We start from the raw sequence: 18,595 nt of genomic DNA on the forward strand, positions 1-18,595 counted from the left end.
TATTCTGTGAATAACAGAGAGTTTGGGGGATGCTTCTTCAATGTTAAACAATTCATCTTCAACTAATAGAACAGAAGTTGTAGTAGAAAGAGGCAGCTTGACGTGTTGGGGGAATAAGCCTATTTTCTTTCCTTTGAATGATTCCACTCGTGTCTGTGTGTTAAATAAGGAGCTGCAGGCTTAGCCTGGTTCAGCAAAAAGCCTGCAAACAGGAGGGAAGAGGCTCGACGTCAACTCATTAAATACACTACCAGGCACAGTGCACAGATCATATGTTCTTATGAACTGCACAGACGTGCGAGTGCTGTCGATCAAATGTGCATTAACCAAATGTAAGACTGTGTCTTCACGTGACCAAAGCCAGTGAACAGCATGCAGCAGCAGACGCAACCGTCCGTCTACACTGCAGTCAAAACATTTTTAGAGACCAAACAGGGATTCTCTGCACCACAGAAGACCACTCCCAGGTTAAATGCAGCACTGCAGGCAAATAACCCACAGAGAGGTTTAGGAGAGGGAAGGCTGTGCAGTACTCACAGCTGGTACCGGGTGTATTGATAAGGAGCTTATCACCTTGTCGGTGTGCGAAACGGCAAATCTGCAGAGGCTTTTGATTGAGAGGCTCCTCTTACTATCATGTGTTCCCACTCTAGAGGACAATTCCAATGAGTAGTAACTCTGAAGGACAATATTACTCCATCAAAGCTTCGTTGGTGTCTTCATGCAGCTACTTTGTATGCACGCCAAACACTGCACACTGTTTCCAATCTCTGGTCGCCTACGTGACATCCTCAATGTCCTTCTCAGGGAAAATGCCCATTGCGAGAAGAGAAATACTACCGAGTCCAATTACTGTCTCAGTATTGTCTTTAAGTGCTACAGTCTGGCACGGAATGAAAAAAATAATCGAAATGTTTAAAACATCGATAACATAATAAACTAATCGTCCATTTTAAATTCAAGCTTAGAGTTGCTGTGTTCCAGGAATGACTTCCTTTATTCGCTAATGCTACAAGATATAACACTTGTTGGAACAAGTGGAAAAATGAGCAACAGGGGAAGGAAGCGGAGAGAAAGATAAAAAAAGGGGCAGAGAAATGGAGGGGCATATCGAGTGTGAGAGAGAGTCAAAACATGTGAAGTCATTTATTATATTTCAACATTTATCTCTGCGAGAGAGAGAGAGAGAGAGAGAGGAGTTATCAGGAGGACTAAATTGAAAGACATCCAAGCGTGCAGTAGGAGTCAGTAAAAGGAACACACTCTCTCAGTACTCCGGGCTTCGCATACTGTTCGGCTTGAAGGGCCTTTCGTGAACATACAGTATGTTCACGCATGCACGCACCTGTGCTCACATACACGTGCACACGCAGAGATGGCTTACATGCAAAAGCAATTAAACGCAAACCACAACAGTGAGGAAGAAGTGCCAACCTGACAGCAGGACTTTGATTATTTTAATTAGAGGAATATGGCTGACTCATCCGCGAATGTAATTGGAGGAAAAAGAGGTTCGTTCTGCTGCCTGAAAACCGGTTTTAGGCTGCGACGACAGTCAGAGGCTACGACTACTTTACATGTGCTTTAGCGCAAAAGGGCAAAGCACTTATGCAAATGTGTTTGCAGAGACAAACTATGCTGATGAGATACTTTTATAATATGCGTTTTATTTAATGGCTCCGACTTATTCTAATTGAAAATGTATCTGACTTAAATGTGTTTAATCGGCTGTCTCCTGCAGCAGCCGGGAGTTACATTAATCTTCATGCTGTATTGAGTTTGTGTGACTAGTTTGGCTCAGAGAGTTGGGATCTTGTAAGGGATTATAACAGGATATTAATAAAACCCATGGAAAGCAAAACAATGAAAGTATTCTTTCTGTTCCAAAAAAAAATGCATGTGGGCAAACCGATTACCATAGTATCATTTTATACATTCATGCTGGATAAATGAATATGCTTCAGTAAATGTTCCCAAACAGTATCTTGTAATCTAGATTTAGATAGTTCAAGACGTGTTCGGGTAAACATGTGTGCCGACTTGTTGTCTGTTGGTATGTGTGATTCTGCCTGGGAGATGAGAAGAAAATGGCGACAAACACACAGTCAAATGACAGTGGGAGTGAAGATGGAAGCAGCAGGAGAAAAACAGTGTTTGTTGGTCCAGAATAAAAGGCAGTTTGTTTACCAAAGACAACAACCACATTGGACTGTGATTCGTTAACACCATTGAAAACGTAATGATTTATCTTATTTCTCCCTAAAGAGAAAAGCCATTTCTAAACATAAGCCACTGTTGTGGTGGAGGAGCTGGAGAGTACGGTGAAGGGCTCTCACACTTAAATACACAGCAGCACAACTGATACATCCTCTGGATTCAGCTGCATAACTTTGGATAAATATACAACATGTCCTCCTCCCCCTTTGCTGCTAAAATCACATTCTACTGTCACTTATAATGCAAACTATGTTTTTAAAAGTGCACTATCGAATGTCACCTATAAGAAAAAAAGTTGTAAAAGCTAACGCCACCAAAACAATCTTCATAAAGGTTAATTATTTTATTCATCTTAAATTATAAGATCAATTTAATTTAGACGTTAAGCTAAATTCCTTGGGTGATTGCATTGCATAAGAGAATGTCTGCCTTTGTTTTTTCAAAAGAATAACAATTACAGCTCAGACAAAAGCACCTGTCTGGCATTTTGTGTCACTAAAATATATTCTGTGCGGTTCATTAATAAAAAATACCATCTGCTCACCAAAATAACATCTCCAAGATTCACAACGGAGCAGAATCTCCCTCTAGGGAACTGGAAAAAGATGTTAAGATTCAGTAACAGTGATGCATGATTATGCATGTGTATGGGCTGATGGAAACGTGAAGCACTCAAACTACAATAGGTGGACAATCCAGGCAGAGCAAAGTGTGGCATCTCACAACTTCCTACGTGAAGACCGTAGGAGAGCGGGAGAGGATTCAGAGTGGTGGAGGGCAATCACACTCATGAATACTAACGAGGGGAAGAACAGAATAGCACATTAGGGACATGATTCATTACACAGGGACGCATGTGGCACAATCACAATGACTGCCTCCATTTCTAATAATAAGCTCAGGCAAACATACTGAAATGAGTTTTGTCCGTTATGTGTTTGACATTTCTGATCCTGTTTGCTGCATTCACACTTTGTCATGCTTTCTCAGCGTTTAAACATCTGTGGCCTGTTTACGCATTCAGCATGTCATCGTGTTCACAGGGAGTGATGAGATGAAGCACGGTATTAATGTATGAGCAATGGGGTAAATTGATGGGGGGGGGGGATTAGGGCCAAGTTGAGCATCACAAAATGACAAAATCATGCACAAAGTAAACACATTTAAATGGACTAAACATGGAAGACCGAAGAAGAATTCCCACAGATTTAAGCATCAAAGTCTGAATATATACTTATACTTCTGTTACTGTAAGGTCTCTAAGCACACAGAATTATACGATTATGTGTAGGCTTTCCCTGCTGTAGCCCTGAAATGGGATGCAAAATGTAAGAGGTTGTTAACTTGATGTAACATGGGAAACGATGTGAGAAGTTGAAAAACAGAAATCTGAGCTCGTAGGTTTAAAAATTCACATGCATGAAATATTCACACACACCAGAGTAGAATGTGATTCTGAGAAAAAGAAAAAAAGAAGAAAAAACATACTGGCCGTGATGCTAATTTGGCGCAGTTGCAGCGCTTTGGTCAACAACATTTGTTCAGCCAGACGTGCAACTCTAAGGATCCTACCGATGCAGCCCAGCATCTGGCAGTCGTTCTGAACTTAACTGCTGTAAAGCCTGAACTACGAAGTTATCTTTTCTTTTTAGAAAATACATTAGCAAAATGCTATGAATGAGTAACAGTAACGCAGTGTTTGTCTTTCCTTGTAAACATAGAGGATTGTCATACTGTTTTGCATGCCACAGAAATATGTACTATGTGCCAGTAGCGATGGTATGTTAATACAGCAAGACAAAAAAAAGCACTGCATCCAGTCGCATTTTGCAGAATGAGACCCAGCATACGGCTGTTGTGGCAATTCTGAACAACAATCTTCTGGAGGACGGATATGAGTAAGAGGGTCAAAGTTCAAGGTGCAATAAAAGTAGTCTCAATTGAATGCATAACACATGCGACACTGCGCACTTTGTAAAAGCAGCTGCAGTATGTACAACAAGTAAAACATTTGATTTGGAAAGCAGTGTCTGTCGGCCTCAAGCTGTGAGGCCGGGAGCATTTAAATCTTGTCTAAGGTCAACGGGGAACTCAATGGCTTTGATAACCCGCCGCGTCTCTGCAGAAATCCTTCCTTTGCGGAAGGTTTTAAAGTATACGAGACAAGGGGGGGGGGGGCGACGCGATTGATTGTGTTCGGGAGCCACGTTTGAGATAAGGGACACAAAAGGCACACCAACGTCGCTCCACGACGCGTTACGCGTCTCTACTCACTGTGAACACAGAAGCGGATGCTTTGTCATGAATAATTGAGGTTATAGTTGTGTGGCTGCGACCAACAGCAGCACCACACGGGAGCTTACCGAAGGCTGAATGCTAAACAGTTCACTGATAGATCAGTTTTCTATCTTTGGAGACCAGAATGTGGGTTCTTCTGTGGAAATGCCTCCAGGAACTTTGAGCGTTCTGTGATTCAAGTCACAGGAGGACACAAAGCCAAGTGTTCCACACTTCCATATCAGCAGGACACAAACAACCCCACAACAAAAGGGCTGCAAAGAGCACCAACAGTCCATCACTCGGGAGGAAAGAGGCAGGCAGAGAGGCGTCGCCACATCAACTCAGACTCTCTCAGAAATTGAGGTGAACACCTTTGGTCAGCGCAAAGATGCGAGTACTGATCCGGATCAGCTTTCTGTTTCCATGGAAACATGAGCACCTAGAATACACTAACTTAAACATCAGCGTCAGATGGTTTCTGAAATAATCCGAAGGGTGATGAAATCTCACAATCTGGCATGCATTGTTCCGTTTGACGGAGGCCATTATTCTCGTCTTAAACTTGGAACTTCCTGTGTTTACAGAAATAGCATCTGTTTGTGGGATTTACAGGACTACCGTGTTCATAATAAAGTGACGGGTTTCGGGAAAACAGAAATGAACGTGTCTACCTGAAAAACAATCTCCTCTTTCATTCCATACCAGAAAATCTACAATGTACAGTTGTTTTATCCTTGCACTCTCTGGCCTTAACATCGTCTCCGACAGACGTGTTTTAATATCTTCTCCGCAGTCGGCCGACATACACTCAGTTTAATGTGTGATCATTCATCTTTTTTGTTGCCTTGGTATTTCTCAGTTGGTATAAACGTGGAAACTGGTGATATGCGACAAGCGGCTAAAATTGCAGTTGTAAAAAAAAAAAAAAAAAGAGAAAAAAAGAAACCCCAGCGCTTTCAAGTCCAGCCCACATGATGTAAGATTGATATACAGTTTAGGATTAGGGATGGATGGATTTCCATAGAATAGGGTAAAAAACCTCCCCTCAATATGAAGCAGTGTGTGTTGAAAAACCCAAAGAGTGTTACAGGACAAAGAGCTGCAGATAAGGAGGATCTAGAGCATCTCTCCTCTCGACGCTCAGAATCAAAATGGCTAAATCTTTTCCCTGCAAACATCCTATTAGATTTCAATTATTAACTAATATTTTAAGAGAAATAATCCTTGCATTTGCTTCTCATGCCTGAATTTGAATTACGTTCTCAATGGTCCATTTAGGATACTGCTGCCAAAAGGGAAGAGAGGTAAATAAATATTGAAATATATTTTTAAAAGCTTTGTTAATTGTTATAGTTAAAATGTCTTTCCTGTCATAGCAAATTTAGCAAAAAATATCAAAGCCAGTAAATTAATATTTTTAGTAGTTCTTCATTTACAGAATTTATTTGCTGGCAGTGCATAGAGGGCTTGAAAAGACACAATGTAAAAACTCATGTAGGGAAATATCACGTACAGAAAGCACTTTCCTTAATGAGTGGCCTTTTGTAGAGGAGGGCGTCGGTGTTTACTAAAAGGTCTACGGACCTGAGTGTACCAACAACTACTTAGACTGCGGCTTCTAATTCTCCAGTAGCTCCGTGTAGTTTAGTTCACGGTGTCTCATTATTCCTTTTACTCCGTCGCACGTTCGGACCAGATGTTAACAAAGTAGAAAGAAGTCCAGGTTACAACACACAGCGTCTGCTAAAAAGCCACTAGTTGTTGTTGCTGCTAGTGCTCTGAATATAGAAATAATTTAAGGGATAAGCAGAACTTTGCTTCTTATTTTCTACCCATTCTCTTCTCTGCTTCAGATGAGAAGGAAATAAATCCTCATAAGGTTGCTTTATTCTATCCTGCTATTTCTATTTTTACATTTTGATGGAAGTCAGAACCTTGACGCAGTGATGCATTCGGGTCACCCATTACCGCCACCGTGGACGTGCATGATGGATGCCGAGTCCCTCCACCGTCCTCCCGGAGACATTTTCTCCGTCGCCGTGTCATTGATTAAACGGAAGGTAATTCAGCAAAAAGGCCATTGCTTTCGCCTCAGCTCGGTTGTACGCAAGCTGCAGTGAAAGATTGTCAGCCTGCAGTCAGTTTCTACATGCACACCATTGGCAGGTGATGGATGAGACGGAAACGCGCCCGCGGACAAGAGTGCCGATTATCTCCCACAGAAGTTGCACTTGGAAAGGGAAAGTTTGCCGGTAGTTCAGTGTTAAGTGAAGCACTCCGACGCGTCGGCATTGACAGATTTCTCTGCATGCTGGCCTTGTTTTGTGTCAGGCGGTACATCTGCAACCTTTACGTTTTTTTCCTTTTTCCTTGGAAGGATGGAAGAGGGGAGGCGTCTGTCAGATGGGGCTCGTTGCTTCTAAACTGTCAGAGGACAAAACAGATCAGCAGGGGGAGGCTGACATTTGACTGACAGTTGCCAGGGTGATATGTTTGTTTACTCGGAGGCTACAGCCGAGTCTTACGTGTCCCAGACTGGAAGTGTCTGACATCCCTCCTCTATAAACAGTTTCCACTATTGTGTCATTCCTCCACATTTGCGATTTATTTTTTAACAGCAGAATGTAAACAGTTGGCTGCTGCTTAAGTCTCACGTACACATTGAAATGGTAAATCAAAATCAAAACAACTACATTCGTACCTAACGGGTGTTTTTTATTATAATAACAAAAATATTTCATTGTATGTGCCACAATTCGAACCAAACTAAAACTCTAACTTCTCTCAGCCGATCCATCTAATCTGCGGTGTCGACTTCTTTCACAAATTCGTTTTTAACTGTCACTTCAACTTGTGTGAATTGTACATTTTTAGCACTAAGCAAACAGCGAATTGACTTTTTTGTTAACTATAATATAATCCAGATTTCAAATAAACAAAGCAAAAGCTGATTTTTTTTGTTTAATTCTAACTCATTTGTGAACCTAATCCTAATTAGATATGATAATGTTTCAATTATTGTTCAATAACTGTATTTGACAGTGAACTCCTACTGGGTTCCTATTTAAGACTACAACACTAGTCTCCTGACTTCATTCTCCACATCAGATTATCAACATTGAGCTCTCTGGCTCTCCATCATCACTCGGGCTGCATCAGAAACACAAAGAAATTGTTGAGATTATGCATTAGGTCTCTTTGTTCTCAGAGTTCAAAGTCAAGTGGGATCTCATCTCACGAGGAGCTCGCCTCGTCAAAAAGGAAATTTGCATTCATGGAGAGGATATAGTGTTTCTGCTGTCAGATAGAATATTACATTATTTCAGACCTCCTTCTCTTCTTGTCTTAAGCTCGGATATTTTCTCTGCGCAGTTCCGGCTCCGAGTATTTGGCGCTGCCAGCGGCGTGGACTTCAAACTCCAAAGTTTACCTTAAACTTTAGTGTATCTTTTGAAAATAATGTTCAAACATTTTAGTTTGTGGAAATCAGGTTAAATACATGAAGTTAAATACTTCAACATTTCAGGTTGACGGCAACTAAAAGGCAGAAAATTAATTTAGAAGGGATTTGAATGGTTTCTTTTTGAGTGCTATCCCAGAGTTGATTGCCTCATTTGTCATTTGCACAGATGAATTATTTATGTCCCAGATGCTGTGCTGGGGTGACTAATCAAATGCATTTCAAAGGGTGTGGAAGCTGTGAATCGATGTGGCGAAACGTTGCACTGAGTTACATACTTTGGTTTAGGAGTCAGCCGGGCGGCCTCACGATGGCCCGACAGAGAAGAAAATGCGAGCAGTGATTCTTTAAAAACGTGATCCGATCAACTCTCCCAGCATTTGGCATATGAAGGACAACTCAACTTTAAATAAATGCTCGGGCTGTGCGGGTGAGATGGTGACTGAAATAAATACAGTGTAATGGGAGAGAGAGGAAAATGGTGGTCAAAGGATTGCAGCAAAAGTGAGGCTCCATCCTGCCATTGACTTAGATCATGGGTCATTTAGTGGAACATTTGTCACATTGGGTATAATTTAATATAAGAGAGCACCATTGTCTTTTGAGATAAAACACCATTGTCTTCAAAATGTCAAAAGTAGGATTGGTCGTGTGAAAGAAGCTATTCATGTATGAATTTTGTTGTTTGTACGTCTCGAGAATCATTTGTGAAAGTTTCATTTGTGCTGTTTTGTAAGCCCAGATTCAGGACGGTTGTATGTGTGACATAATAAGACCAAATTCATTCTACAATTTACTCATCTTTGAGGTTGACACAGCGAACAAAATGGCAACAACCTTAAACCATTCAATTCCTATTGAGACTCAGCAAACCACAGCGATCAAGGCAGAAGGTTTCACGTCTGTGAACCTCTTTGTACAAGTAAAAAAATACCAAAAACGCTACCTTAATCACAAAGACAAGGCTGCAGTGAGGGACCTTTGACCTTGAAAGGACAGAGCCTGTACCTGAGCATCAACGAGCAGGTGTCTCATCAGAGTCATGGACTTCTTCAAGGTGTCTCTCTCTCCAGGAACGAAGGCCTCGTCCTCGTGAGCCAGGCTGCAGGGTCTGGTCACCATGAACTGGGCGATCTGGTCGTTCAGGCTGTTAAGGGACTGGACCGCTGCAAAGGAGGCAAAACACACAGCGCTTTATTTGCACTTTCTTCTACTGCCGCGTTGGGCGAGGAGCTCCAAGGCTGTTTCCTCTTCTCTGGATTACACTTGTGTGATCTGAGACACACACCCGCATCGACTGCTACAGTCCAGACGCCTCCATTGTCCTCCTCTGCAGAATAATCCCTCTTTTGGAGACGAGGGGCATCATTAGGCCACATCCATTAGCAAGAGACAGAAACTCACACTCAAACTCGTTTTGTAATCCATTCTTTTCTGGAGTCCACGAGATAAAGTCTATTCTGTTGGGTTTGTTCGGTCAGAGGCTACAGCTACAGAATGTACTCAGCTCAACACAGACGTTTACTGCACATCTATTAGATTTTAAAAAAAAGCAAGTTTGAGATTGATTGAATGAATCATTCATTTACGCGTGCTAATCCCACTGAGAGCGGGCTCACTTATTACAAGTTATAATCATGATGAAACGACCCACCACCAAAGTAAGTCAAGTAAAATGTAAACGAGGACACAAGCCATTAACTGGTGGTAATCTTTCCATGTTTGAGGCAAAAAGTGAGGCACTTATTAGTCTTAGAAACCAAAATAGCAGGTTCAATTTCAGAGAGATGTGCATGAAACGATGGAGAACATCTAGAACATTTCCAGTTGAATGCTTCGGCCGTGGATTTAAATATTTCACTAGTGCAAACATCATATGGCTTCGATAGATATATGAAAGAAACAGATATATACTTACATATACAAAAATGATAAAATGATAAAACTCCTGGTAAACAGTCGAAAAAAAACTATTTAATTTATAATGATATAAATCAGGGAAAAGTAGCAAATCCTCTCATTTGAGAAAACCAAAACAGAAAGTGTGTAGCAAATATTAGCGTGATAAATAACCAAATTGATCCGTTATCAAAATGCTTGTTGATGTCCAGTGGACTTTAGTGTCTACATCCGTCTCTGCAGATATCACACATTTGATGGAGGTCGGTCCATCTACGCCTCTTTCTCACACACACAAGACACACAAAAGGTCAATTTGTGGCGAGAGCGACTGAGGCTACTTGTGACTCACTGGCGACAGTCAAGGTCGGCCTTCCAGCAGGACGACCAGAGATTTACGGCCACACCATCCAGCGTTTCTCTTGAGCCAGAAGCAAAAAGAGGCATGTTTACAAGCGCACATCGGCCCGGGAGGCAGCGCTTCATGCGTCAAGATATTGAAAGGCAGGTGGATGGAGGGGGGAAATACAATGTTTACGAGAGAGGACGACGATGTGATTCTAATATAACATTTGCAAGGTGCACCTCTCTGTTCCAGGGACGGCCAGATGCGCCCGGTGATGGCACAGCGCAGCTGAAAATGACACGCTGTCAAACTCTGAGGAACAAACACACCTTCTTGTCCTCTTCTGCTCCGCTTTCGATTGATATTGAATGCCTCCTGTCACACCCTGTGATACATGATGGAGAAGGCAGGTGGCTTTCTATAAAAGCATTTTACTTTGCCTACCCTGAATATGCACACACAGGCCGTCACAATCAACGTGCCACAGTTCCCGGCCAAAGCCTTCAAGAACCGAAAAGATGTGACTGAATAACCACGTGATGCTTTATTTGTTAAACCATTCTGTCAATACCTTTTTGTAATTGATTGCCGCTCACTCGTGAAATTGCAACAAAAGCTGAAACTACAAGCAGCCGATCCACTGTATTTTCGCGCATGTGCATCTCTCCACCACCACCACCACCACCAACACCCGCATGTCTGGTGGGAGGAGGCAGGACAACGATCCTCTGATGAGAATATGTAGGTGAGCAGGTGTCAAACCATCTTTTCACATCGCTGATCAGGTACAACTGTGAGTGCAAGAATTCAAAGTGAGCGAGCGAAACTGACCGTTTAGGACCTGAAACATTTTAATAATACAGAGAAGTATTCAAAGGAGGAATCTTAAAACAAAATCCTAGATTATTGAGAAATAGCTGTTTCAATCCCTGTGGAGTCAAGGTTCATTTTTGCCAACGATCTCCAGGTTAATTGTCTTCATTTAGCACCTTCTAGTACTACTATCAAATTCCAGCAGAAACAAAGCTTGTATCATCTTGTCTACACAACAAATACAAAGTCACCCAACCGGCAGTACAAATAGAAGTTGACCAGCCACTACAGAGAAATTACAGAATAATTGTATAAAATGTCTAGGTAGAATTTCATTCTGGAGCATTACTTTTTAAAGATGTGGCTACACCAGATCTCCCCATAAGGTCCGTGTGGCCTCACGTCTGCACGTTTGATGAAAAATGTACAGTGATTAAAATCAGAGGGATATTGTGTCTTTCGTGAGCAGCCTCCCACACACAGGTGGCTCGGTGCTGCTGGTGACCGTGAGGACGGCTCATTACAACATTCACCAGCAGGAACAAAACAACATCAACAATGAGCGCTAATGAGGCATGTTGGGGTGTTGTCAGGTGGCGCAGTGCTTTTGAAAGGAAAAGATAATGTACATTTGAAAAAAAAGCATAAAACGTAATATCTCCTTTGGGAAAAATACAATTTCGAGTTTCTTCATATGATCGCTTTTAATTTGCAAAAACTATAAAGAAGGGCCGTTATTTCAAACTCGGATGTGGTGGAATACAGTAAAACACATTTAAATGAGCTCAGTCAGCCGTCCCACCAGGAAGTGTGATGAGGAAATATTAAAAGGACCTTTTTTGTGTGTTGCGTCGGCTCACTCTGGGGACTGACTGTTACAGCCAGAGTCACAGGAGCCAAGCAGCCTTTTGCCAAAGCAATTTGATGAAGCTCCAAAAACGTCACTCTTCAAACCCAAAAGGCCGAGAGTGGGATGAAAGGATGCGGGAGTCTGCGAGAGAGCACGGCTACGTTTTAATAACACCAACGCCAGACACACAACACAATCTGGTCGGGGGGAGAGGAGTCCGTATTGACCAACAGCGGCAAAACACCACAGTAAATACTCAGAAAACCAGCCCCTGTAAAGCGTACTGCAAGTCTGCTCGAAAGCAAGGATTTGGACAGATCAATTATAGCTTAGCAAAGCTCTCCTAAATGAATACCTCTCTGTATCCGACAGCATCAACACAAGCCTGTAATCTGGCTGTTTGCCTCCTTGTTCTGCCTCACTATCTGCAGCAGGGTCCAATTCACACGCTGGCAGTTTGTGCGTTGCGATTCCCCCGAGAAATATGACAACCCCCCCCCCCAACCCCGCCCCCCCATCAACCACAAAGAAACACCACTTTACTGTGCATTGCAAGCATGTTACAGCATATTCCACAAATTGTTTTTTATATTTATGTAAAGCACGCACGCCACACTTCAATGTCACACATCCACAAAGTGCATTTGATCTTTTCCCTCTGGCCAGCGGCGAGCAGACGGGAAGCCTTTGTGTGTGGCAAGCTTTGTCCGCCTTTATGGGCAAAGCTGGGAATATGTGAACATTGAGTCCATAATTGTGACAGCGGATTTAGAGAAACTGACTTCTTTGGTAAACAAACTACATGGTTTCTGTGGGCCGTTGTGTTCCCCCCCAAAAAACTGGAGCTATGAGAAATCAGAGAATCTGCCCAAAACAATGCGTCTCTTCTTCGTCCACCAAGAGCATCCTTTGAGTCTCCATTTCATTGTCATTCCCACAGCTCCCACACAACGGAACAAGCCTGTTTGGGCTTGTTTAAATGCTAAACGGTATCTGATTGGATCACATCTGCATTCAGACATTTAACTCAATTAAGCCGGCTGAGAGAAACATCACATGTGCCTATTGTGCATGTCATGTAAGCAAGCAGAATACGGATTTATGTACTAAGAGGTCTATCAAGAGCATGAACAAATCGGTTGGGTCAACGGCTGGCAAAACCAGTAATATAATCATTAATATTTAGAACATAATAGTTATATGTATATAATCTTATTGCAGCCTTGTCAGCAGCTTTGTGAGGCTGCACATAATGCATGATAGCATGCTCAGCATGACAAGGCTAACAATGCAGATGTAGTCATAATCTCTACCGTGTCGAACATCTTACAAAGTTTTCTGCAGATCTTCAGTGTCACTAAGAAAGACAAAATCTAAACACAGCATGCAAGAGCCAGGGGCAGAAATATATCTTAACATCCAAAACTGCACTCCAGTTTGTAATGAAGGCTTATGTCATTTTTTTTTCCGCGAACAAGCCTGAATAGATGTTGTCAACCTTTAGAAAGCATTTCCACAGCCACAGGGACAGATTGCTGCTAATCCTCACAGGGGTGCGTACGCGAGGGTGCAGGCAGGGTTGTCCACATTGTTTTGGCCATATAGTGAAGATGAGCTCAGACCACAACTGACATGAATCTGAAATGATGCAATTTTGTGATTTGCATATTTGAGCAAACACCTGAAAACATTCCCCACTGCAGGTTAATCTGAAGGTTTCACTCAGCAGTCTGTAGGATTACACAGCTCTTCCACAGCATCAACAATACTAAATATACGGTACATGTGTCCATTTGATGTGAAGCCCTTCAAGAAGACCCGTTGGGATGGAGAGAGCTGCATCTCACCCCAGCTCTCCCATATGGAGGCACAAACTGCAGGAGGTATTTCATTTAGCCCACAGCAACATTGCCACCACCTGGTAGCCGTGATACTTGCTGCAATAAAAATGTACCTCTTTGAGCTGTCTCACTTCCTGTGGTCTGAACAGCTGCAAGTGGTGACAAAGAAGGACAAACACGTCGACCCGTGAAAACATCCGCCGCTGCTTCCGTTCAGTGTGGCCTTTGAGATATCGCAGACAACTCCACAAATGTAATGAATTATTTTCAAAGATGTACCACAAGGAAAAAGGTCATTTCTGGTGTCCCGGTTAGTGATGTAGAATTTAATAAGGTCTTTAAAAGATGAGAGAAGGCCGGGGCGCCTCCCTGAAGTACCCTCCTCTGATTTCAAAATAACTTTGATCAGTGTGCCGCCTAGTGAGAAGCACATATGAGATCGACACGGAGCGATCCAGGTCTCTCATTCTTCCTTGGAGTCAAAGGCTTTAGAAAAACAAATCTCAGGAGGGGCGCTGAACCACCGGCTAGACATTAAAGCCTTCGATGGCCCTTTGATAATCTGCCTGAGGCCTCCTCTTCAACACCTCGTGAGGTCGCGCGTAGAGGATTGTGGATCTCACTCAAATTCCCCCACTCGCACACAGGCAATTAATCCGCAGATAAGGAGCGCTTCTCCTTGACACCTGTTGTGATGGCGTGTTTAATGGCAAGAAACGGCCAGTAACTGTTTACTAAAAGGTCAGAGTTCAGGACACAGACTTCTTGGATGATTTAAATGGATGCTTTGGGTTTTAAATGTAATTATTGTTATAATTTTCAGATCAGTAAAGGCAGTGCGGATAGGAGTAAAATCCTAAACGCAAAAAGCATCCACCCATCTCCTGTATAATTGTTTGATGTTGTTCGGTGCACGCTAGGACTCACTGTGTTTTAATTCATCGCATTGGTTTACTGCTTTACTGCAAATTGTCTCATCTGCTCCTTTGTCTGTGACTCTTTTGTGGAGCCGTGGGTAATATGTGTAGGTGGAGAAATGCAGCATAAGTGCAGCGACTGAAACTTGCATCTGCATCGTGTCCTTTCAAGGTTATTGGAGAGAAACAGATTCACCTTTTCCTGAGTGTCAACCGCCAGCAGAGACTTCATTCAAACTCATTTCTGCCGGTCTATCCATACGAATGAGACGTATACAGCACAAACTGGACCCAGGAAATCAATGGTTCAATAGAAACTTTGAAGGTACAATTGACAGACACCAGAAAAGAAATCTCTCAGCTGGTGGTAATAAGGACCCTCTCGTCTTCTCACAGAGTTGTGGTAAACACAGCTTGTTAAGAGGAAAACCTGTGTGAGCTCAAACATGACATTTCCAAACCCAGAGGCTGCACGCCGCGGCGCCTTTTGGAGAGCCGGGGCTGCAGGCAGCACCGGTGACAAGGCTGCAGCCAATTAGGGCGGTTTGTGAGCTGGTGACTGAACCTGTCTTTCAGGGCGGATGAAAGTGGGTCAGCGCCGGCAGCGTGTCTTTGTGCCGGAGCACAGTGGCAGGTAGCACAAAACATACAAACTTCAAATGAGACAGATGGGGATTAATAGCTGAACTTCAAATTGGCTCAAATATGAGGTGACAGTTCTAAATCCATTATTATCATCTGCCACGTTGATGCTCAAAATTCAATTTCAAGACCGGTTTCCATTTTCATTTCACATTTTAGCAAGTTAGACATCACTGTGGGGAGAAAACTGTTATATTTCTCAAAGGTTTTTCCACCTGCCTCGCACATCAAACGTTGCAAACTGCGTCGGAGAGGAGAGAGCTAAGCGCTGTTTAATGATGCAGAGCATGTCTCTCCAAGTACACGTTTGTGGAGGACAGCTCGGACCAAGAGGACATCAGAGTTGTGATGTAAAAACCACTTGACATAATTGCCGGTCGGATGCGGTTGTGAACCAGCACGGAGCCGCTGACACACAGTCTGTGTTTAAGGTCTCTGATCTCAGCCCTGTCCACTACAATTCACGAGCGAGGGGGTATAACAACATGAAAAATGCATGCACGGGGCCAGCTTTGATCAAAAGGTCCATTATTTTTCAACGTTAATCCACAAAAGAAAGAGAATGGTAGACGATTATCAAGCTGTTATCACTGCTGTTCAACTTACGGAATAATTAAGAGGTGAATAGGGTGATGTCTATTATAACTAATAGATAGCACAAAGAAATGTCACTGGTTGATTAGTTTAATTTAGACTAATTTTTTTTTAATTGTTTGTTTTCATGATGCAAATGATTCTGTTTCAGAGAAAGACACACATAAAATGTATCTTAATGTATTATGTTTTCTACACTTCATAAATAGATGATTTTTGGTTAATTAGCTAATGTAGAAACACAGAATCGAATCATTAAGATGCTAATTGACATGTGTAATTGCAAAGGTTCACTTTTCATAAAATGAATATCTCATTTTCTACCCCAATATGGGGTATATAAAGTTTTACTCCAGTGGCAACAATTAGCATTACTCTCTTATTGTGGCCTGAATAGCATGGCTTTGTTAGCATAATATGCAAAAACTAAAGTCAAAAAGCCAGTCATCTGGCTTCACTATACTTCATATTCTCAGTACTGAGGGGGTTATCTGTGTCTGCAACAAAGTGTCTCTTTAGAGCAGTGAGCGGAGCATATTTATCCTGCTAGTGTATGCTGGGGGAAGAATGTCGAGCATCAAAGCTGTGCAGGTGCTGCAATGCTTTAACAGATTATAGTGAGAGGCGGTCATGTAATGTTATATATTAGCGTAATGTAGTAAGCATGTGACTCTACGGCAGAATTAAGACGTCTCAATTCAAAGCAGGAGCCAAGCCTGATGACACTGTGGTGATTGTCTCTCACACACACAGACACACACACACACAGACACACACACACACGCATGCATATCGACATAAAGACTCTCATCTACAGATGTACAAAACGTTTTCTAAATGTTCACAATGAGCTCGATCCTACAGAATGATGGAGTCTCTTCACAATGAGCCTTTTCCGATGAAGAGTTGTTCATCACAAGCCTTGGATGATTCAATACCCTTTGTGACGTAGTCAATTGATTCAACTCTGAACACATCTGAAGAAACTCTCTTTGTGTTTCGTATATTTTTAGCATGTACAGTGAAGCTACTCGCTGTGCATGCATGTGATTTATAGTGCGTAGGTTCAAACGTAGCCCGTGTAATTAGCTTTTACACGGTCAAAACCTCACTGAAGTTCATGTGCTTAAGCAGAATGTGTGCTTCTCGCAAAAAAACAAAACGCACCTTCCGGTCACAGTGAAAGTCTCGATCTCTCGATTTAAACACTGACGTGCACACCATCCGTGCACGGCGTGCCCTGCATGTTAAGGAGAAGCATCCGGGAGAATAAGCTATATTTCATCACCACAGGAGCACTCGCACTAACTACTGATGCAAATTTATACAGAGCAGGGCACATTCTTTCTATCTGGTTCCTGCGTCACAGTGCAGTAGTGCAGTGAGGGATGAGGAGAGGGATGTTGTGATGGAATAGGGGAGTATTTATAATCCCGCTGAGCTTCATAACAAAGATTTAGCATTTTTTGTTTTGTGTGGCTTGTTAGCTGCCGTTAAACAGATGAGGCTTTAAAATATATTTTATATAAATGCCAAGTTCCATATAGATTTTTTAATTTGAGTTGACTTTTATCTCATCCAAAGCCTCCGTTTCCCTCCTCTTCTGTCTCTCTCTGTGGTGCATTGTAGAAGGGGAGCGCTGTGTTTGGGGGGAAACAGCTCAGCATGTGTCTGCAGAGGGCTGAACAGTGTAACTAAATGGAGGGAAAAGGAGGCCAGCAGTACTGGACACATAGAGGAAGATATGCAGAGTCAGCAAACACTCGAGCAGACGGTTCGATGATGCAGAAAACCCGGCGGGGATGTTAACGGCACCCTGGAAGCTGCTCTCAAAGTCGCTGGTTTCATTAAGAAAAACTTGCATCGAAGTTTCAACCTTATTGAAGTGGAACTTCCCCTCAAACAAACTGATACACACTAGTGGTCATACAGACGTCAAAAGGCAGGATTAGCTCCCCCTTGTGAGAACGGCTGTTGTTCATGCCGTTAAATCTCTCCACACAGATCGGACACTGTGTCGTCTGACCAGTGACAAATTCAGCTGCTTTAAAGTGGAGATGAGTCACCGCTAAAGGCGGGAGATGTGTTCGCTCAGCGCACGGCGTTCAGCTTATCTGCATCCACTGAGCATTTTGCAATAACCTTCATTTGTGTGAGTGAACAGTGTGTGTGTGTGTGTGTGTGTGTGTGTGTGTGTGTGTGTGTGTGTGTGTGTGTGTGTGTGTGTGTGTGTGTGTGTGTGTGTGTGTGTGTGTGTGTGTGTGTGTGTGTGTGTGTGTGTGTGTGTGTGTGTGTGTGTGTGACGGGCATATAAAGAAAGAGAGCAGGATTAAGATAAAAGGGGAGGCAGCAGTTCAAACAGTTGAAAGGGAGGGAAATGACTACAATCCTTTGAAACAATGCAGTGTGAAAGGTCTTAGAAAGAGAATAACTTTGTCTTCAATAAATCCAGAACTAAAAATAAAACACAAATTGCGTTTTGTGGAACAGTGAAAAATGTGGGAATATAAAACGTTACTGTGTTATTATACTGTACTATTGTCTTGAGCCTTTTTCTTCACACTGCCTTGGATTGTTTCTTGCCATAGACCCTCGGCGTTAGCGTGTTGGGAGGTCCGACATGCAGCACACGCTGTAGCAAACTACTCTAGCCGAGTATCTTGTCACGCTCTCAGTAACAGTCAGCGAAGCGACTAATGTCACTCAAGGAGGATACGTTGATCCCCAGTCAAAGAG

The 18,595-nt window shown here is 42.6% G+C and overlaps 1 protein-coding gene across 2 annotated transcripts in view; it reads right to left on the bottom strand.

Annotated features, from left to right (window-relative positions):
• kaznb (kazrin, periplakin interacting protein b) overlaps nt 1–18,595 on the bottom strand; it is a 74,916-nt gene that overhangs the window by 52,868 nt on the left and 3,453 nt on the right. For both annotated transcript variants that reach the window (XM_078092027.1, XM_078092026.1), the window contains exon 2: nt 8,966–9,123. In XM_078092027.1, the coding sequence (XP_077948153.1) occupies nt 8,966–9,123 (158 nt within the window). The remainder of the gene's footprint in view (nt 1–8,965; nt 9,124–18,595) is intronic.

The sequence above is a fragment of the Gasterosteus aculeatus genome, chromosome 17 (assembly GCF_964276395.1).
Source record: "Gasterosteus aculeatus chromosome 17, fGasAcu3.hap1.1, whole genome shotgun sequence".
Classification (NCBI taxonomy): domain Eukaryota; kingdom Metazoa; phylum Chordata; class Actinopteri; order Perciformes; family Gasterosteidae; genus Gasterosteus; species Gasterosteus aculeatus.